The 21,134-nt window shown below is 52.9% G+C and overlaps 2 protein-coding genes across 6 annotated transcripts in view; one reads left to right on the top strand and one right to left on the bottom strand.

Annotated features, from left to right (window-relative positions):
• Positions 1–8,607, top strand: part of CEP68 (centrosomal protein 68) — a 16,467-nt gene extending 7,860 nt beyond the window's left edge. For 4 of the 5 annotated variants that reach the window (XM_072035310.1, XM_072035308.1, XM_072035309.1 and 1 more), the window contains 6 exons: positions 312–713; positions 1,426–2,805; positions 4,097–4,219; positions 4,606–4,702; positions 5,507–5,661; positions 6,682–8,607. In XM_072035310.1, coding sequence (XP_071891411.1) covers positions 354–713; positions 1,426–2,805; positions 4,097–4,219; positions 4,606–4,702; positions 5,507–5,661; positions 6,682–6,732 — 2,166 coding nt within the window. In that variant the 5' untranslated portion in view covers positions 312–353 and the 3' untranslated portion in view covers positions 6,733–8,607. The remainder of the gene's footprint in view (positions 1–311; positions 714–1,425; positions 2,806–4,096; positions 4,220–4,605; positions 4,703–5,506; positions 5,662–6,681) is intronic. The other variant, XM_072035312.1, reaches the window with a different exon arrangement.
• On the bottom strand, positions 8,464–21,134 carry RAB1A (RAB1A, member RAS oncogene family). Its single transcript, XM_027453418.3, has 6 exons — positions 20,860–21,134; positions 15,469–15,541; positions 13,242–13,337; positions 11,728–11,823; positions 10,563–10,694; positions 8,464–10,302 (listed from the first exon to the last, which is right to left on the bottom strand). The coding sequence occupies exons 1-6, from the start codon at positions 20,880–20,882 to the stop codon at positions 10,105–10,107; spliced, it is 618 nt and encodes a 205-aa protein (XP_027309219.1). The 5' UTR covers positions 20,883–21,134; the 3' UTR covers positions 8,464–10,104.

Raw genomic sequence — 21,134 nt, 5'->3', positions numbered from 1 at the left:
CAGCGAGCTGTTGGTGGGACTGGCTGTGCATTCAGGACAGAGCTGCGAGGTGTAAAACGCAGGTTTGTTCCTGGCAGTCAGAGCTTTAATTAATTTGTGCCTGCGCGCCTTGTCACGGAAACCAGGAAACACTGGTGGGACTGGACGGCCACTTTGCTCTTCCCTGTGCTCACTGGATGTACCAAGATGTGATTTTTATGATTTTGGGGGCTTGCTCCACAACACGCTTGTGATCTTTGCTATTAAACGTAGCAAAACTTCTTTGCTGTGCGTGGAGACGAGGGGAGGTGACGATGTGTTGTGTGTTTCAGAGAGCCCAGGCCGCAGCAGCACCTCTCAGGAGCTCCGTGCCCATGGCCTTGGATGTGGGAAAATCCCTCTCCGAAGCCTCGCTGAGCCAGAAGGCCAAGTGCTATGGAAGGTGGGACTGCACAGACGCACGGACGGACTGCCCGGAGCTGGCTGACAGCGTGCACTGGCTCTTAGAGGATGCCAAACCTTCCCTGAAAGGGATGGAGAGCCTGGCGAGGGCTGGACACGCTTGCTTGGCGGCTGGTGTCACCCAGAGAGGCTCGAGCTACTGCAGAGAAGCGTCTGCAGCCCCCACGGCCAGATTGCCGAGGGTCCCTTCGTCACCCACCTCCAGAGCTGCTTGTGGGGGTGATTCCCACCCTCACCTCAGCCACCGTTTCTTCTCCTCGGACGAGCAGCAGGTAAGGGGGCCGTGCTGCCTGCCGCTGCGGGGTCAGGCCCAGGCAGGGCTGGGAGCTGTGTGTTTGGGCCCTGTGGAAGAAGGAAGGAGCGTTTGCCCCCGAGAGCTTTCATCTCAAGTGGCAGGAGAGGCCCAGAGGTGAAGGGGCTTTGTCTGACACCAGGCAAAATCCTCCTGTAGCACAGCGCTGAAAAATACGAGCTGGGGGCTGCCCTCCTCCTGCAGCGGGGAAGGGAGCGGGCACCGAGGCCCAAGCCCTCGCCCTGGTTCCAGCGGTGCTGCCGTGGGGCTGGAAGCTGCTGGGGATGGAGCTCCTCGAGTAACGGTGTCCCCGGGGCTGCCGAGTGACTCACGCAGTCTCCCGAGGCCTCGAGATGCCTTTCCCTAAAAACAACGCCTGTGCAGGCCCAGGGGAGGGGCAGGGTTCGCGTTTGAGCCTTCTCTTTGGGCAGAGCCCGGGCTGGGCTTTTATCTCTGTAGCCTGGCTGCATGAAGGGGCTTTTTGTCCGGGCGCAGAAAGCCAGCATTATTCACCATCCCCTAAGCATCAGAAATGTTTCTCCCGGTTCTTTCTGCTGGGATTTCCCAGCGGTGTGGGAGCCGTGTAACACAGCAGAGGTTGTAAACGGAGCAAACATGTGAATCACCTTCATTTTATGCCTCTCCCTCTCTTTTTCTCCCCTCCCTGGGTCCCTCATCCATGGATGTCCCAGCAGACGAAAACGTTGGGCTGCTCGGAGCCCCCCTGCAGCGCTGCCAACGCGCAGAGCTCGGCAGAGGAGAGCAGCATTGCGGACGTCTCTCACGACATCTCCACCAGCCAGTGCAGCCAAAGGCCCCCGTCCCCCTTCTCCTCCACCCTGGACTCCTTGCCCCAGCCGACCCCCCTCAGCCCCAGATCGAGCTTCTCCACCCTTTCTTTAGAAGAAAACAGCGCCTCCGAGCAGCAGGAGGTGAAGCAAGCCCCGGGCTCTCCAGCAGAAGGGAAAGCACCACGGGCACGCGAGCCCCTCGGTGCCCTGCTGGCTGAGCACGTACCTGTGGGGCGTGCGAGGAAGATGTCGCCCTACCAGGCTGAATACTGGGCCTGTGCCATCCCGGACTCCTTACCCCCTTCCCCAGACCGTGGGTCTCCCCACTGGGACCCCCACCAGGAGTACGAGGACTTGCTGGATTATGCCTACCCGCTGAGGCCCAGGTACAAGCTTGGCAAGGCGCCGGAGCCGTTCTTCCACGATTCAGGGATAGATTTGGACAGCTTCTCCCTCTCTCCCGAGGGCACGCTGACGTCCACCAGTGTCTACGGTCAAGGTTGGCAGGCTCAGGGAAACAGAGAAAAAACACGTCGGGGGTTTGGGGCCTCTGCGAGGAGGTACTCGACCCCAGTGTCTGGAAAACCAAGCTGTGTGAGAGCGATCTCCTACTGCGAACCTTCAGCTGCTGCAAAAGCATCTGTTGCAAAGAGCACTTCATCTAATGGCCCAGTGGGTCCGTCCAGAGGCTTTCTGAAGGATTTCAGGACGGAGTTAGCGGGGCTGAGTTCCTTTGATCACCCTGACGTGGGTGGGAGAAGCTGGTGCCATTGGAAGGGGAGCCCCTCTTCGAATTCCAGAGCACAGGCAAAAAGCGCGAGCAGGTTTTTACCCACAACACAAGTGCTCCCCCTGAGGAAGGAGTGGGACGGTGACGAAGAATTTCTTGCCCTGCCTCCTCGGCTGAGGGAGCTGGAGAGGTTGTCTCAGATCTTGTCCGATCTTTCCTTAACTAAAAGGACGTCCAGGCAAGGCCCCCAAACCCCTCCGCCGTACAGCGACAGCAAGCCCGAGCGGTCTCCGTTCAGAGCAGCGGGCAGCAGACACCAAAGAGAGAGCACCCAAGGCTTTCTTGGGCTGTGTCATCCCTACAGCTCCCAAAAGCCCGGCTGGGAAGGCACTGGATCGTGTAGCCGGGCTGATAGGGATCCTCTGAGCAGGCTTCACCTCCCTGCAGGCATCGGGGGAGCGTTGGACGGGACGTGCCCCAGCGAGCTGGGTGCCAAGGGGAGCCCTAAGGAGAAGGGCCAGCAGGGCGAGTCCCTGGCCCAGTGCATTAAGGTAAAAGCAGAAACTAAAGCGTGTTCTGGGAAGCTCTCATGTGCAGCCTGCCTATATTTAGTTCCTGGCCTCCCCGTGCCTTCTGCGTGATGTTTGGTCCCTGGCAGCTGCTAGTAATTTATGCAGGGCGGCTCACTGGAGCAGATAATTTCTTCTGATGGAGCAAGAACCTCTCTGGCAGCGAAGGGTTTTGCAGCCTCACGGCGTTTCTGGTGTCTGGGGTATCCCTGCTGGTGGTCCGGGTCCACCTGAAGGTGGTCACAGCTTTTGGGGAGGGCTTGGATTTCAGGGCACAGCCACGCTGCAGAGCAGAGGCGTGTCCCTGTACCGCTCATAGCAGCGGGTGCAGCAGCACAAACAAATTCTTTCCGTTTTAGTGCCTCGCTTTCCAGGCTCGCCTCTCCCGGGGCTCAGCGTCGTGGGGCTGGGCTTGACGGAAACGTGGTGATTTGTCTTCCCAAGCCCTTCCTTCCTGCGGCAAAGCTGCGAGATACAAGAGCCATGGGCAGGCTGGACCTGGCCAGCACAAAACCCGTGTTTGCTGCCTGCTCCAGGGTTTTTGGTGTGCTGTGGCTGTCCCTGCAGCTCAGCCTTGGCTTGCTCGCCTTCCCCAGGCTGGGTTTTGCCTGTGGGTACAATAAGGCCAGGAAGTTTCCCAGGTGTATCTGGTTATCGTGCCACAGAGGCAGGGAGAAGCAGCTCGGCTTTTTAACAAACCCCAGCTCCCGAGGAGCAGAAGCGGGGCTGGAGGTCGGTTTCAGCAGGAGCAGAGGCCCCAGGGTTTTGCACAGCATCCTACAAAAACAATCCCTTACCGAGACGCTTTAAAAATAAATGAAAGCACTTAATTGAACGAGACAAACCCTCGGGGAGAAGAAACTGCAAATTAACTCAGTGGGTCTGGTTTGCCACGGGGAGGAGAGCGTTTCTTTGGAAGGAGGTGGTGGAGGCAAAGCCCCTCCTTCAGCCTGGGTGCCACTGGCTTTTGACACCTCTCCCTAGCAGCCACTTCATGGCACGCTCACTTCTTTCCACACAGTATTTTGGGTATGTTTAGGGGGTTAATTTGTTTCGTGCCTTTTTTTTTTTTTTCCTTCTCTTTTCTCTGTTGACCTGAGCGTAGGGATGTTTGTGTGCAGGGAGGGATGGCAAACGCCGCCAGCTCCGTGAGAGGGGAGCAGCAGGGAGCAGGCGCTCTCCGGAAGGCTGCTCAGCCGTGTATCCCTGCTGCTGCCTCTTCTTTGTTCGAGAAATAGATCACTAACACCTTTTGTCGTGCTTTGTTAAGCAGATGTTCTGCTGCCAGCTGGAGGAGCTCATCTGCTGGCTGTACGACGTGGCAGAGCTCACGGACAGCTGGGTGCCGCCGACACCGGACGCTGCGAGCGTGAAGGCAGCGCTGCGCCGCTACTTGGTAGGTCTCACCCTCGGCTTCCCTTCCTCCCCCTGGGCAGGAACGCTTCGCATCAGCCTCCACTGGGTCTGTGCAGCACCAGCGAGGCTGTGCCGTGCCTCTGCATGGGGGAGATAAGTCCCTGAAGCTGGCGTTGGGCACTGGGAGCGCAGGCTGGGTGCCCCACGCCCTCTTGGGGCTTCCTCTGGCAGCACGGAGCGAGGCACCCCCCGGGCAGGTGCTGCAGGGGTGTGCGGAGCCAAATCTGGGACCTGCATGGGGAGCAGCCCTCCCCAGGCAGCACGAGGCCACGCAGCGCAGGCCGGGCACCGCAGGCGGGTGTCCTCCAGGCGTGTGCTGCCCCAAACACCTGTAGGCAGCGCTCCTCTCCTCTCCTCTCCTCCTAGGAGTTCAGGAGGGACGTGGCCGACCACCGCAGCCTGACGGAGAGCGTGCTGCAGCGGGGAGAAGCTCTCCTCGAGTGCATGGCATCAAATTCACCAGGTGAGAGGGGCCTTTGGGTGAGGATTGAGGGCGTGGGCACCTCCAGCTGGCTGCTCGCGGGCACATCTGGCAGTGCTGGCATTGGCATCTGCCCCCAAATACACCTCGGGCACAGCCTGGAGGTGCTGATGCTGCCCCGTGCCTTGACCTTGCTTCACGCTGCCCCATCCGTCACGGGTGCTTGCTGCTCGTGTGGGTGATGGATTTGTTTCTGCCTGGCCAACTCCTGCTGGGCCCTGGGTTGCTGTCAGCCTGCAGCTGGGAGAAAATTTTTTCATCCAGCACAGGCAAAGGTGATTTTTATGCCCTGCCTGCACTGGGTGAATCCCAGAGCTGGTAGCAGCAATTTGGGGCCCCCTCGTATTTCCAAAGGGAAGGCCGCACAGACTGCTCAGGGTGGTAGGGACGCTGGAAAGGTGAAGGGAGCCCACAGACCATGTGTGGCCACACGTGGCTCCCTGTAGGGTTTTGGGTCCCCAAAAACTGTGTCTGCAGTCACTCAAGGGCTTCTACTGGTCTGGGTTTGCATCCAGATGGATTTTTTATTTTTTTTTTTTTCATGGTCCTAAAGGAGGTTTCCCACGTCTGTCTGAGCACAGCTTTGGGAGCCCTGATTTTGTAATCAGCCTTAAGCTGCAGCCTCCCGGGTCACTTCCCGCTGCCCCCGGAACATTGCACCCCAGTTTGGAAGGGGTTTGGTGCTTCCTTCAGAGGCCGGTCTGGGGCAAGCAGAACCCCGTTCTTTGTTCTTCCAGCCTGGATTGTCAGGGTAATGCTGCCTCCTCCATCCTTTCTGTCCTCCAGCTTTAAAAGAAACGCTGGGCTTGATCGCGAAGCAGTCGGAGGAGCTGGAGAGCCACGCGGAGCGCCTGTACAAGTCGGTTCTGGCTGCTGTGGATCCCGGGCAGGGGCAGGACAGGGAGCAGGGTGACAGCACGCGGCAGGCAGCAGCTCAGTGGGTAAGCAGGGGGGCTTGGAGGGGGGAGAGAGGGAAGCGTAGGAAGAGAGGCACTTAAATTAGCCGCTTTTTTTTTTTTTCTTTTAATCTGGTGTTTGCAGGGCCAGGAAGGAGAGAAAACTGAGGGTGGTCTCGAAATGGGTGCCCTTAGTCTTCAGATGTCAGGGACAGAGCAGTGCGTGGGTGAATCCCCTGCTGAGAGTAAAGAGTGTGGTGAGGGCACTGCCAGCGCGTCAGGGACACACCGAGCAGCGGGCACCACGCAGGGTGCAGGGGATGGGATGTCAGCAGCCCAGGCACAGGCAGCTGCTGTACCAAGAGCAACAGGGAAGCCTGAGATGACCCTTTTGTTTCCTCATAGAAAAATTGCAGTCCTCATTTAATGGTGGGAAAGGGAAACGAGGCAATCCAGGTGTAAAATACGGACTAGAAAACTTGTTGGCTGATTCTTTGAACATCTCCCTTCAATTAAAATGGCAGAGACAGGAGCATTTCAGGAGGGAAGGACAGGAGGGAGAGTAAGGGGTGAGGGGACATTTGCATTGAGTGGTGATTGAGGGCAAAGTCCCATCAGAGTCGATCCGGACAGATTTCCCTAAGCCATTGGAGCTGTAACTGGGAGTTGTGTCCTTGTGAAATGACTGCAGGTGCTAGCAAGGAGCCCGGTGCAGAGCCGCGGGAAGGCTCGTGCAGCTCCTGCACGCCCAGAGGTAGGAATTCAGGAGCTGGAAGATAACCTCCCTCCTCCCCCGGAGCCCAGATAGCTCAAGAATTTTGATTTCTCCTTGGCCCACTTTAAAATTTCAGCTTGCAAAGGGGAAAGATATTTGCAGAGCTTTAGACGAGTAACAACATAGTTTTTTGTTTTTGTTTTTTCTTTTTTTAATTGACTAATGAATATGGCTGTAGCCTACGCACCTAGCCAGAGGACAGGTGGAGGTGATTGAGGTACAGCAGGTTCGTTGGTTTTGTTTTGGGGTTGCAGCCACCACACAGGAACAAACTTTCTGCTTCATTTCAGGTGCTGCCTCCATCAGGCCTGGGCTTTGTCGGCTGCTCTCAGGACGGCTGAGCAGAAGCACAGCACACAACAAACTGCTCCGTCCACCTCCTGCAGAGCTGCCAAAACGCGTTGAATCACCGCGTCTGCAGTGAGCCAGCCCGGGCTGATCTCAACTTGTTTTTTACTGTGGATTGAGCCAGGCAAGCAGTGCAGTTACTTGGCTACTTGTATTCCTATTTAATATTGCTGACTAAGTTGGGGGGGTTTCTGAGTGAGGAATGTACAGCTGGTTCTTTTCTCCTTTTTTTTTTTTTTTTTTTTATGTAGCGTTCCCTTTCACTGAAGTGGCCTGTTCCATGCCTTAGCAAAATGTCAGGCACACACTTTTTTTTTTTTTAATCTGAGTAATCCGTAGTGTGCAGTGCAACTCCTAAGTAAAGCTGTGTGATTTTAATAGAAGCGTTCTCATTTTGTGTTTATACCCTTCAAAAATAGCTGCTGGAAGCCAAGAGCCAGCAGCTCTTTCTGGTTCTTGGGAGCAAACAGAACTCTTCCTTGTAATTACCATCCACTGCTGCGGCAGGGCCTGTTTAATGGTGTTGTGTTAGGCAGAAATGCGGAGCCGGTGCTCTGGGTGGCTCCTGATAAAGCAACAAGCAGGTGTGTGTGCTCAGGTGAGTTGTGTGTGCGCTGCTGCTGCCCATTGCAGCCGTTGGGCACACTGCTGGTTTCCCTGGGTGGAGAGGATGGAGCCATTCCTCACAGCTCACGTTGCCGATAGGCGCTAATGAAGCCATGGGAAAAGGGCTCCCAAACCCCTTCTGCAATAGAAAAGGGCACGCCTGCACTAACAAGGTAAGTGGCCAAAGAGAAAAAGGTTACAGCCAATTACAGACAGTTGGTACGTGGTTTTAATTAACCTTTAAACTAAATGGTTATCAGCGTGGGCTCCTGAATGCATCATTTCCTCCCATTCTTATGAACACAGCAGATGATGTTTGGGTATCACGCAAGTAGACGGTGAAAAGCACAGTGAAATTACTTAGAGCTCTGTTTTAGTTTAGGGGCTTGGGGTTGTTGCTTTGTTTTTTTGATACCCTCCCATGCCTCCCCACCCCCAAGCTTCAAGGGCAGGTTTTTAAATCGCAAGGTAGCAGGTGACAATCACAGCTCGGCGTGCACCAGGACAGCGCTGCAGCGAGGCTGCTCTGGCTCTGGCCTCACCACCACAGGCTCCCTGCCTGAGGGCCCTGCGAGAGTCTTACCGCAGCAGGACCAGCCAGGAATTGCCCAGCCAGGAATTGCCCAGCCAGCATCACCCCGGCTTTGCTGAAAGGAAACGCTGCTGCTGCCTGTTTGTCTCCAGGTGCCAGTTGCAGGCCTGGCCCATGCTGCTGAAGCCCTTGAGTAAGCCAGCTCACAGGTGAGAGAACCCCTCAGCAAGGCTCTTCTAAACCTGCGCTGTGCTCCAGCCTGGCACCCAGCTGGAGCATTTAACAGTGCTGCCCTGTCAGGTCATAACTTAGGGGAAAAAAAAATAACCACCAAACAACTGGTGTAGCCCAAGTTGGTTTTGCAATGCTTTTATTACTGTATATATTAACATTGTTTTGGATAGTATGTAGCAGGCATCTTGACATTTAAGTTCATTTGTGCAGTTCTCTGGAGGGAAGATGTTTTACCCTCGGTACACCTCCTTCTGGTTCGCTTCCTGATCTCAGCAGCACTCACTACTCCTAGCGCTCCTGCTCTCCAGGAGGAGCGAGTCACATTGTAATGAATTATACCAACAAGCACATCTCTAATAGAAAGCACATCACTTTATTTTGTGAAGGTCTCACGTGGAAGAGTTCAACTTAACCATGACAATACTTTATGTATTACAATTGCCTGTTGATTGATGCAACTATGTTGAAGAAAGCTGTTAGCCAAAGTTCCCCCCCCCCCAAAAAAAAAAATCAGAGGATATTTGCACCAGTTTTAGTTTATACCTCACAACATACCTAGGCTATATTTCTTACTATCACAGGGTGTATTTACTACTAGGGGAATGTTACATGGTCTTTCAAACATGAGACTATTTACAGAATAGGCTGAACAGTTGAGTTTAGATAAAGCTGAACAATTTTACATGTATAGGAAGTGTTATAGGCTAGCTTTCCTGTGGCTTTTAGCTAGACATCAGGCACTAATGATTTGATTAGCTCTGTACAAAGAATCACACACTGCCCAAAACCTCTTGGCTGCTGGTTAGGTCCAAATTGTTTGAAAGAGCGCCTACACGAGCAACAGTCTGGTGGGGGAATCTCGCTGTCCCCATTTCATCCTTCTGATGCCACTATGCATAACCAAATAGAAACTAAGCTGTTGCATTAAGAAGAGTACTAATTAAAAGAGGATGGAATTAACAGTATATAGAAAAGACATAATATACTGGTACAAAGTTTTTACCACCTCAAGGTTATGCTGAAGTATGCACGTCAGGGAAACACCCTTCTCTCCCCTGCTACACAAAGCAGACAGGCATTCCCTACGTCAAGTCCTTGAGAAATAAATTAAGTTCCAAGACTAAGTTAGGGAACTGTAGTACATTCAGAGTGCATTATGCCTCCATGGACACTGGCTAGGTGCTCCTGGTACAGCGCACGTGCCTTAAGCACCACGGCACCTCAGTCTTTTGGGCCATAGTCACTAGTTTTGTCGCAGGGAAGGTCTCTGGTCTACTACCAGGTCTGAGAGCCATGGCTGCACAAAGATATGTTTTGTGCACAATGCAAGCCTGATTTCCCCCTTAGCCAATACAAATTAAGACAATATTTATCACCATACAGTTTGATATTACTTCCAATAAGTACAATATTTATTAAACATTTCTTCAGTTTTGTTACATATTGTGCAACAAATTACAATATTCTGCAGCCACAAATTATATGCAGAGTATGAAGAAACTATTAATCAGAGATAGTGTGATCTTTCCATTTATAATTCTACAAGAAGGAACTAGCAAATCAGATCTTACATATATCTTACTAAATTTTATGCATGGAAACTGACAGACACTGTTGTGCTGTTTGATACAAAATGGCTAAACTTCATCTTCAGAAGACTAAACCTGACATCTAAACATGCCAATAGAAACATCAAAACAAAAATACATCCTAACCAACCACAGGAAACAGTCTGGTATCAGGAAAAGCAACAAGGATTACACGTTTATAAACCAGCACACAAAGGTTTAAAACAGTTCTGAAAATGAAGTTAGCTGTCTTGAGTCAAGGGAATAAAAAAAGTCAGTATTGACCATTTACAATCTCTGACCTTTGTGGAGACGGTAAGAATCTGTTGTAGTGCAGCTACATACAGTACAATTCAGGCAATTTTTTTTCACTTGGGTTCAGATTGCAAATTCATTGTTGTGAGACAAAAGGGGGGAGGCAAGTTTTAGCAGCAACCTCCACTAGACTGCTTGACTGGAGTGCTCTGAATTTTAACATTGGACTTCTCCGCACCACCAGCTGTTGCTCCAGGACCCATTCGTTTTTTAATCTCAGCAGCCATGGTCATGAAAGACTGTTCTACATTTGTGGCGTTCTTTGCACTGGTTTCCAAAAACGGAATTCCAAGAGAATCTGCAAATTCCTGCGAAGCGAGAAACAGCAAACAGTGAGCTCACACACCAACTCACAGCTCACCTGCTTTCCTGGTGCACCTCCCCGAGCTCCCAGACCCCCACCCAAACCCAGTTTGACTTGTACCAAAGCATTTAGCAGGTCATTGAGCTGCCTGCATTTATGGCACACCGGCATCCGCGTACCGAGCTGCTTCCCTACACTGAACTCCACTGCATTTATGGCCCAGCCTAGCACCGAGCCAAGCCCCCCGTGTCAGTGCCAACATACCTTTGCTGTTGTATAGTCTACTACTTTCTTTGTGGTCAGATCACATTTGTTCCCCACCAACAACTTGTTGACGTTTTCACTGGCATAGCGGTCTATCTCCTGCAGCCACTGTTTTACATTATTGAAAGACTCCTAGGAGACAAGAGAGCTGTGAGCAAGGCCCCTCACCACGAGGGAAGCTGGGCACTATTCAGCAATAACTGGACACAATGCAAAGCAACATACGTATCAGTGTGCTCCACAACCACAGGGGACAGAACACCAATGCTACTGTATTCATCCACACCACCACTCCCGATTCCCTCGGGATAAGGGAGTCGCCGCAAGGCCTAGGCAATTCTTCAGGCCATCGCTCCTTCCTCCCTGGCTGGGCTCCCCCCATTATTTTTCCCTGCTCCATACTGAATAGCCAACAAATACCATCAGGGACTCCTCCTCCTCTTCCTGGAGCAGGCAGAAGATAGAGTACACAGCTGAAAGTGGAGGAATCCCAGGCATTTACAAGGCACCAGCTATTAGGTGCTTTATTAGGTGCAAGCCACGTTGTTGTGGAGAGATGCTGGAGCAACCTTTGACTCCAAAAATACAGAACTGCAGCACTGAGCTGACATTCCAGTTAGCGACAGAAGCCGACTGTTCCCTTCCTATTAGCTCAGGAAACTCTACACTTCCGAAGAGCCCTTCAAACAGGACAACAGCACCACTGATCTCCAGAGATTCTTTCACAGGAAACACTGCCTCAGTTGTACGCTGCACGCTTGCTGACATTTTTCTGTTTCAGATTTGTTTATTGTAGACCAAAGTTCAAGCACATTCAGAAATCCCTGAGCAGTATCAGTAATTCAGACTTCCCACCACTGAAGGCAGGTTGAGAAGTACTCACACAATCCCTTATGTACCCAGCAACTTCTAGGTTAAGCCTAAGACCCTGTTACTTTACAATAGTATCCCACCTCTCACAGCTCCCTGTGCTTCTGTTTAGCCCCAAACCAGAGACTGTTCATTCAGCTTGATAAACTTTAACACAGCTGGAGACCAGTCACTGTATGCTTCGGAAATGCTGAGTTGTTAAATCCTACGTCGTGCATCAAATTGCATCTTATTTACACGTCAGCCTCGTGCATTCCACCTGGAGAACCCCTCCTGGGGCAAGGTCACCACTTACCTGATCCGTAACATCATACACGACTATGATGCCATGAGCACCTCTATAGTAACTGGAAGTGATAGTTCGAAACCTCTCCTGTCCCGCTGTGTCCCACTGCAAGGCAAACAGCGTCAGTTACTGCAGGGCAGGGTGCCGGGCCACAGTAGCTCCCAGAACACAGCTCAGCTGACCTGACACCACTGCAAGCATCTCCAGGTCCCAACTGCAGGAACTGCCCCCAGATGGTCAAACAGGATTCAAGATACAACATACTTTAACTGGGAAGTACACTGCAGCAGGTGCTTTTTTTTCTTTGTTTGGTTTTGGACAAGTGCACTAAAGAGTTCTCACAGAAAACATTTCAAGTCATTTTGACCCAAACAGAAGCCCTTTCTGCATATATAAACAGAAGCCATGGTTCAGCGGTCAAAACAAATGCAAGGCAGGCCTTGAAAACCTGTTCAGACTAAGCTCTGAGAGATGGGGGGTATCTAACATCACCACTCCCTTCAGCAGCCCTGCTACAGGAGCTGCAGAGGCATTTACAGAAGATAAAGTGCAACAACTCAAACCTGGTTCCTTCCTCCTGCTGGCAGAGGGGAGGAAGGGCATTTGGTGCTTCACCTCCCCCCAGCAGGGCAGGAACAGCACTTGCCTAAACACTGCTGTTCCCAAAGCCATGTCAGGAGCAGGGCCAGCACGTATTAAAAACGGTCAGACTCGCAGACAGGCTCCTGGTGGGCTGCTCTGGGGGTCTGCAGGCTCACAAGTGTGCCCAGGCTTCTGGCTGGGAACTAGAGCCTGCTCCACAGCGCAGCCTGGAATCCCTGAGTCATTGCCTTCCAGTCCTGAGAGCCTCTGCTGGAGCTGGAAGCAGTGGCTGACAAGGATTGTGTGACCTTGCATAGATATTAGATTTCAGTACACAAGTCACCGTTTTAGAGCACTTCAAGATTAGAGGAGAAAACTGCCAAGTCTCTGCCCCTGCCTATTGCAGGGGGAAGGCCAAACACTGCCAGAAGACACTACTCAGCACTACGGCAGACAAGCCAGTTGCAAGCATGCCTGTCAGGTTTTCCTTTCAGATCCACGAAAGCACACTCCCAGCACCAGGCAGTGCACACAGCTGTTAACAGCTGCGGGAGAACTCGGGCATCTTGGACAACTGATGTTCTTGTTATACATGGATCCTTAATAATTACTGCAAAACTGTACTGGGTTTGATGAGAGCAAACCAGCACAGGATCCTATCCCTCAGCTCACTGCCCACGGTGCCTGTTACAACTCAAGCTTTTTCTTCCCAGAGGAAAAGAGATTAACATCTCACTTCCCCTCTCAGGCAGGCAGCATTGATCACATCCTTCTTCAGGGACAGGTCATGGGAAGTCCCGTGAAGGCTGCCTAGCCTCTTGGAACAGGGAATACACTGTACTTTAACCATTAAAATAGAAACAAAGATAAGTACCAGTAATCATGAATGCAATTGTGCTTGAACAGATCAAGGTGCCCAGGAGTTGAGAAATACTACTTACTATCTGAAGTTTGATTGTTTTCCCATCTAGTTCTATAGTTCTGATTTTGAAGTCCACACCAATTGTGCTGATGTAACTTTCTGTGTACGTGTCATCCTAGGAAGAAGAGTGAACATAAGTCAAGCCAGCTGCACTTCCAGTCACCTACATATTATGCAATAGGCAAACACCATGCAGACACAGGTACTTCATTTCCTAGGAAAAAAGGGTCTGATCACCCATTGCAAAGTCCAGCAGCAATCTAGATCTTTTCACTGAACGCTTACTCTAGAAATTCTTCAGAACTTTTAAGCACCTCATGCAGCAAGGTTTGTGTTCCCCAGCTAGTCAATACAACTCATTCCAAAAATGCTGTAGCATTAAGTCCCTCTGAATTGTAGTTCAGAAGACAGCCTTTGTTCAAGCTGGCAGACTGAAGAGCTGCTTAGAATAACCATTAAGGTCATTAAAGTGCCTCAGATTTTTATTTGCCTTTGATGTTTTTTCACGTTACGTGGCATCTACCTGTAACAAGCGAGAGGCTTTGCCTCAGTTGCTCTCCACATCTGAATTTCAGATCCCCTGCCACCACAGCTGGTTGCTACAGCAGGTTAGAGTTACAGCCTGGGTGCTCGTGATGGAGTCCCTGAGCGAGCACAGGAAGCACAGCGCTGCTCTAGCAGCCTGCACGGACCTGGCTGCTGAGGCCCCACCTGGTCTTACAGCACACGGGAACCTCTGGGTCAGCCTCTGCTACATGTGAGCACTCATTGGCCTACTGGCATGAAGGAAGGCTATTTCCACAGCACCAGCAGGACAGAACTGCAGGTTGAACGTGCCACAAAAGGCTTTACAAGGCTTTACGTAACCAGCAGCTCCCACAAAAGCAAGGGATTTCTTTGTGCTGTGAATGGAAGACACCTCAGATAATACAGCTGTCTGAAGGAACAGACGCAAGTAACGGGAAGCATTAAGCCTTTTACAATGACATGACATTCATTTCCTTAAGTTCCAGTACTCAAAGAGGTCTGTTTGAAAAGCCTGCTGCTGTTTAACCTGCAGCAGGAACATATGAAGTGACACAAGGACTTATTGCAGCGTTCGATGTAAAAAAGCTCACTTAGGAAGTCAAATTTCTACAGGAAAAAGCTGCTTAGCTGAAGAAACACCAGATAATGGAGCACAAACATAAGCTGGTTATCCAAAAGAATCGTTGGATGTTTTTGAAACAATTTCGACTTCACGTGAAACATCTGCAAGAAAACAGGCTGGGCTGATGTGGGAGTACTGCTCCAGCCTTGGTGTCACTTCCAATGCACCGCCTGGGCCCTGAGCAGAGCAGCTGACACCTTCCTGGTGCTCACACTGGTTTTAGCATTGCCCTGTCCTCCTAGAGCAGTGCTGCAGTGGCTGTGGGGGCTCCCACTGGTGCGATGCTATTTGCACACAGCAGACACCCACTTCACAGGAGTAACAGGGAGCTTCCAGAGGTGCCTGGAGCAGCTGGTTAGTCTGAAACTGCTGCCATTGTCTTGCAGTAGTATCAAAACTTTGTATCTAATCTCCTCCCACAGCAGCATTTTAACCTAGATGTAGATGAGGAGTTCTCTGGACTCCAGCTCTTCCCACCAGGAGCTGTCAACCATTTCAAACTCTCCCTGTTGACGGAACTCTGGAACCTCTCACATGAAGTTCAAGACAGCAGCCCACCAGCAATTTTAAAATTTAGTATACATCCTTTCACTAAAGGAAGCATTAGGGCCTTTTTATTCCTTCACTATTATTTTAATTACCTCCCCAGGCTAAGTAATTGGTAAGCCCTTTCAATGCAGATGTCACACTTCACCCAGCTGAAAATATTCAGATCAATTAGGAACTGATTAAGGTCTTTGGCAGACATTGCAACCTTGAGAATGAGGACTGAGACCCCAGGACTCAGAGATGTTCTTCCAACTTCAGCGTTCTGCCACCAGCACAGTGGTGGAACTTAAATTAGGATATTTTGTTCTCAAGTAACAGGAAAATGAGAATCAAATTTAACCAGGCATTCCTGGTATCATCTCTGATTTGACTCGTGAATGTGTTAGCTGAAACATTCAGGAGGCAGGAGGGCTTTGAAGCACTTTGATTACTCCTTGGTACACCAGGCCTGACAGCCATCAGTCCTTTCAAGCTGTTCTTCTAGGAGAGAAATTCTCTCTAAGTACCTGGGGCAGCTTTTATATAAAGTTTAACCATGGTCACTTACTGCAAACCTAAGTAGAAGGCAAGATTTCCCAACACCGGAGTCTCCAATCAGAAGTAGCTTGAATAAATAGTCACTGCAGGGAGAAAAAAACAGCACTTAGTGACAAATGCTGCCAGCAGCCAGCCCATTCAGTCAGGGAACAGCCCCTCCAACCCTGAACCCCCGTGGCCAGGTGAGGTGCTCCCAGTTCAGCAGGTCGCTGTGTGAGGGAGGTGTGAGATGGGTGCCCTGGGCACAGCGTTTGCGTCGAAGCGTGCTGTTCCAGGAAGTTGCACCGGGGATACTGGCAGCTATCAGCAAGGCAGAGTCCTGCTGCAGCCCTTTGTGGTCTAGCTGCAGCTCAAACCACACTTCCCAGTGAAGCACAAGCCTCGCTGGCTGGTTGAGCAACACAGCAGCAGTTCTGGTGGACGGCAAGCCAGCTCGTGTCATCTGTAAGCCAACGGCCTCACTGCCCTGCCTGTCCCCACAAGTCCCATGCAGCTGGCCAAAAGCAGCCACCTCTTCTCTCAGTTTGAGTTACCCAACCTGAGCTTGCAGCAGGATCCGACAGAACACACTATGAGGTGTAATGACCTGCTGAAGCAGAAGGAACATTTGCCTTCCATGCTAGGCCATTAACAGCCCTATTAGTGGCCACGTATTCCACTCATCTCGTAAGAACGAAGCACACACTGCCAGGGAACGCATCCACGCTCAGCTGTGGGGTCAGCACACATTCCTGACAGGTGTGGTGTAATGATTAATCACATTGCTGGGGTAACAGTTCATTTAACACTGAGCCCTCCCAGTACTGAGGGCAGAAGCACCGTATGGCTGACCCACCTTACGTGTCAGAGGACTTCACTGCTACCAAAAGATGAAGCTGCACGTTAGTCACAAGCCAAATGGGGCACTTTAATACCAGAGACCAAGCGGGAGAGGAAAAACCAAGCACCACTCACAGCAACACCTTGTGTTAGGTAAGCCAGCCCCGGGCTTGTAGCTCCTCAACCCCACAACACCCAGAATCCACTCCTCAGCTCCAGCCCCGGTGGCTCGCTGTGAGAACAGGCTGTGCTGGGACCCACCGCCACAGCACTTCTCTCAAGGCCAGCGGGAAGCCGGAGTGGTAAATGTAACAACTAATAAACTAAATCTTAAACACGTAGGCTCGCCCCTCCCCGGCATGAAGTGAAAGCACTCGAGGTACTTCAGAAATCAAAGTCATCTGAAGATACTTAGTTTCTGGTGCTCAAGCTCCCTGCTGGCAAGCCCCGTGCCCTGCACACTTCCTCCCCGAGCTGAAGCAGCTTCACTTCCTGGGGCTCCTCTTGCAGCTGCCCCAGCCCCAGGGCCGAGCTGCTGGCTGCTTATCGGGGGTACACCACGCCAGGCAAACTGCCCGCCCCAGCAGCGGGGCTGTCTGACCCTTCCCGCGGCAGCCTCAGCCCCGAGCTGCCAACCGCAGCTCCCCGAGGCAGGACGGGCTGGAGAGCAGGGCGCTGGCACAGCAGCTCCCACATCTGGGACCCCGGTGGGTTATCACACAGAGTGCCACGCAGCTTTGGGTCAGCCAGCTCCCAGCAGCGCCACGCTGTTACTTACAGAAGGCATTAATGCACTTCCAAGCACCAAAGCCTGCAGCGTGGCATAATCCCCCTAAGAATGGTAACGCGGGAATATTAGCAGTGCTTTCACCCGAATTTCACTGCTCATGGCACTGCAAGACATTTAACTCCTCCTAGCTAGGACCTGAGCTACAAACCCACAAGCCCCCTTACTTCCAAGGAGGCCCCAGGTCTCCTCAGCCCCCAAACCCCGCAGGGTTTGTCCTCCTCTCGCTGCCCCCAGGCAGGCCCACCCTGCTGTGAAATCCTCCATTTCACATGCAGCCACTCCCTGGCCAGAAGGGGACAGGAGCAGCTCTGCTGAACCCAGCAGCAGGAACCCAAACACCCTAAATGCTGCCTTTGACATCTCTACTCTCAAATCCTGTCCCGACTCTAGGCTCTGTCGTTCCAGACAAACAGTCCCCGGGTGGCACAGCAGCTCCAGCCGCCTGCCTCACCCAGAGCAGGGCCAGCACAGCCTTTATCGAGTCCCTCTTAGCCCAGCAGCACGGGCTGCTGTGGCACAAACCTCGCTCTGCCACATAAGCGAGACTGAAACTTAGACCTGCATCAACTCCGAGATAATGAAAGTGCAACCTTGCTGTTTAGGTTTCCAAAAGTTGAAGTTACCGCAGGCATAATACCCCAAAACGCACCCCACGTCCAGATACGGCTGCTGTAGGGGGTTTTAAAGCACCAGGGGCCTGCACGTGGGCCTCGAGAGCTGCCTGCAACACGGGGTGTGACGGCTGAGAGCACAGAACTGCAGCCGAAATCCAAGGAAAACGAAAACCAGTCACAAAAGTTTTCCTGAAATGCATTCCCAGGCCGAACCCTGCTGAATACATGAGTAACCTGCTGGAGCTGCGGTGACGCACCCCGGCCACCCAGGTTAATTGTGGTGCTCGCCCCTGGAGCTGTGAGCTTTGCTCCCGGAGCTCAGCGAGCCCCCGCAGCAGGGACCAGGCACCTTCCCCACAGCACCTGGAGGTGGGGGGAGCTCGGCCTGACTTCTCATCAGCAGGAGCAGGGCGAACTTCCCTTTGCCGAGGAGAACTGCTAAAAACACTAAGGCTGGCTGCAATCCTTGCAAAAAAGGCATCTCCAGGAGAGCCGTGCAGGATGAGGGGCACACGTGCCCCTGCAGCACGGTGTTTGTGCAGGCAGAAGCGCTCCTGTCCTAGCACCGGGAAGGTTTCATCCCAACCAGACACGAGGAGGGAGTCATCCAGCTCCTACAAGGAACTGTTGGAGTCAGCTTTAATCACCGATGTCAGCTGCAGGTTTATTGTAAACAGAGACTCACAGCAGCCTCAAATCCTCTGCCTTTGTTCCACCACCCAAGAAATTCTGAAGAGGAGCATGACTGTCACTCTGATTACACACTGCGTGTGCAAGTAAACAGAAGCCAGAAGACAAGAGGCCACTCTGCATCGCAGATTACAGCTTAGGAAGGCTGGAACAAACCATTTCGGATGCTTCCAGAAGCTGTCACTCACCTGTCACCCACTGACCTCCACCACAGAAGCCTGGGAAGCCCGCAGAGGGGCTCGCTAACACCTCTTACCACCAAAACCAGCTTTATTCCAACACCACTTCGCTCCCTTAGGGAAGGCATCTGGAATGAGACCCCGGCAGGACGGAGCATTCATCAAGATCACCTCCCAGGCCTGCTTATCTGCGCCAGGGCTCACCCCCCGGCAGGTCTGTGCGAGCTGCCTGCAGTTGCACAAGGGGTAGGAAGCAGCAGGCCTGCAAGCCCTCAGCATGATCTAGTCACAACAGTCAATATTGACATTTGGACTATTTAAACACCACCACGGGGGAGGAACACAAGAGGAACACCGCCCGGCACTGGCCGGGCAGATGTTTTAAGAATTTAGCTTCGCAAATGGTAGCGCTAAGGGCTCAGCCAGCCCTCCCCAGCTCCCTCACACACACACAGAAGCACACCGTTGGCCCACCAATTTCAGGGGAGCTCAGAAGCAGACTCCCTTTTCAAACCCTGACACCAGCAGCTTCTAATCCTGTAACTTTTTAAATAAGAAAACCAAAGGAGGCAAGTTTAACAAAAAAAATGTAGCTAACCCCCTGACCTCTGGCACACCCAGGGCAGAGGGTGTGGGCTACAGCCCCTCCTGAAGCCCTGACAAGGAGCTGAGAACACGCACTGCAGGCAAGGTACCACTGAAAGGAGAAATGGATACCTGCACCTGTTGGAGATGGACTAGGAAGAGCACCAGAACCCCACAAATCTTACTGCTGGTTCAGCACTGATCTGAGTACACTTATTACAGGGAGAGAAAAACATCCTTAAATCTCACTTTGCTCTTCCCACCTCTTATCCTCAGCCAGCAGGCACAACCCCACCAAAAGTAACAATTTATGACTCCAAATTAATCTTAAACTAGCCTTCCCTCTTCATTTATAGAGTCCAGTCCCTGCCACCAGGAACAAACACACCCCACTGAGAACAAGGCTCCCACAAAATGCTTTTCCACCTCCCTAGCAGCATTCATTGCCTGACTGCAGGAAGCTGTGCTCCCAGTCAGCTCCTCCTAAAAACCTGGGAGGCTTCAGGACAGGCCAGAAATGCTCTGTGGGGGAAGAGCCCCTTCCACCCAGGAGGGCCTAACCCTTCCCAGGCAGCCTTCCAGTGCCAAACCCCTCCTGCCTGCGAGATGAAGTCGAGTTTAACCCCGAGAGCCTTTACACCCAGCAAGGCACCGACCAACAAGTTGTTGTTTACGTCCAGCTGCTGTTTTAGTGCCTCCAGAAGCCATACCAGCAGCCCTGTTATGTAACCTTGCCAAGATGTAACCTGAGTTCCTGGCTGAACCTCTCGGTTTTCACCAACTATCTGCAGCTAGCTGATGATCACTTTGATTCCCGCTCGCTCTCCAGGTGATTTTAATGGGCACAGAGTGCTCGCACTCACACTGCCACACACAGGGAGTATAAAAGCTGTGACCGTGCACCAGCAGCCACAGCTGTGTGGGGAGGCAAGGCCTGGGGACAGAAGCTGCTTGAGCGTCACCCACAGGGAGATGGTGGGACCTAGAGCAGCAGGGTCACACCACACACGGGGATCAAGAGCAAAACCACTCTGGTTGCGTTTGAGGGCACGAGAGCTTTGTCATCCCAAACTGGAGTGCCAGCAGAGTCAGCATGGGTGAAGGGATCCTAAAGCTGCTCTTTGGCACTGAAGGAGTGAGGGTGAAGTGGCTGGCTTTAAAGGGTTTTTAAATGAATCCGAAGTCTCTCAAAAAAAATAAAGAAGATGAGGGAACTGAGGTTTGCTGCCCCCAACACCCCGGTGGGGAATCTGCTGCTCCTCCCGCTGCCAGGCGCTGAGCAGAGCCCTCAGCCCTCCCCGCTGCGAGGACAAGGCCACCCTCACGCAGCGGCGAGCTGTTTTTTTTGTTTCTCCTCCAGGACAACAACCCCCCATCCACCGCCATGCCCTCCCTCCCCAGGCAGGCAGCTCCCGTTCGGGCTCGGGCCCTTTTCATGCCCAGGCCGAGGCGTTGCAAAACGCAGCGAGGCCCCGGGTGTTTTGCAAGCGCCATGTGACACACACATGACTGGCGGCCGGAGCGGGGCAGGGCGGCCCCCAGGGCCTGCAGCCGAGCCCGGGGGCCCTGCCCCTCACCGCCCACCCCAAAAAGCAGGGCCCAGGGGGGCAGTGCGAGGAGCCCCCCACCCCCCCACACACAGCACGAAGGCACCGGGGGGGGGTCCGAGGGCTGCCCCCACCCCCTCAGAGCCCCCTCTCCCCCCCCCCCAGCCCCGCACTCACTACTCGGGGTTCATGCTGGACATGTCCGTGGGGCCCGCGGCCCGAGGGACGGCGTCAGGGCGCTGTGAGGGGAGTGCTGCTGCTGGCGGCCCGGCAGCTGCCGCCGGCCAGGCAGGAGGGCGCTGGGCGGATGCAGGGGGTGCGAGGGCTGCCGCCTGCGCCCGGCTCGGCTCGGCTCGGCCCCGGCCTGCCCCCTCCGCCCGGCCCCGCTGCGCTCCCGCGGCCTCCGCGCTCGCTCCTCAGCCCCAAAATGGCCGCCGCCGCCCGACCAGGAA

This window comes from Anas platyrhynchos, chromosome 3 (assembly GCF_047663525.1).
Source record: "Anas platyrhynchos isolate ZD024472 breed Pekin duck chromosome 3, IASCAAS_PekinDuck_T2T, whole genome shotgun sequence".
In the NCBI taxonomy this organism is placed as follows: domain Eukaryota; kingdom Metazoa; phylum Chordata; class Aves; order Anseriformes; family Anatidae; genus Anas; species Anas platyrhynchos.
This window is presented reverse-complemented; position numbering and strand designations above follow the sequence as displayed.

What these genes read in the sequence shown, in the direction of transcription:
- RAB1A (XM_027453418.3), bottom strand. Translation starts at nt 20,882, where the DNA reads ATGTCCAGCATGAACCCCGAGTA. An exon ending in GCCTTCTACTTAGGTTTGCA is followed by an intron (nt 13,338 to 15,468) that starts GTAAGTGACCAT and finishes TCTTCTTCCTAG; the next exon opens with GATGACACGTACACAGAAAG. An exon ending in TAGACTATACAACAGCAAAG is followed by an intron (nt 10,303 to 10,562) that starts GTATGTTGGCAC and finishes CTCGCTTCGCAG; the next exon opens with GAATTTGCAGATTCTCTTGG.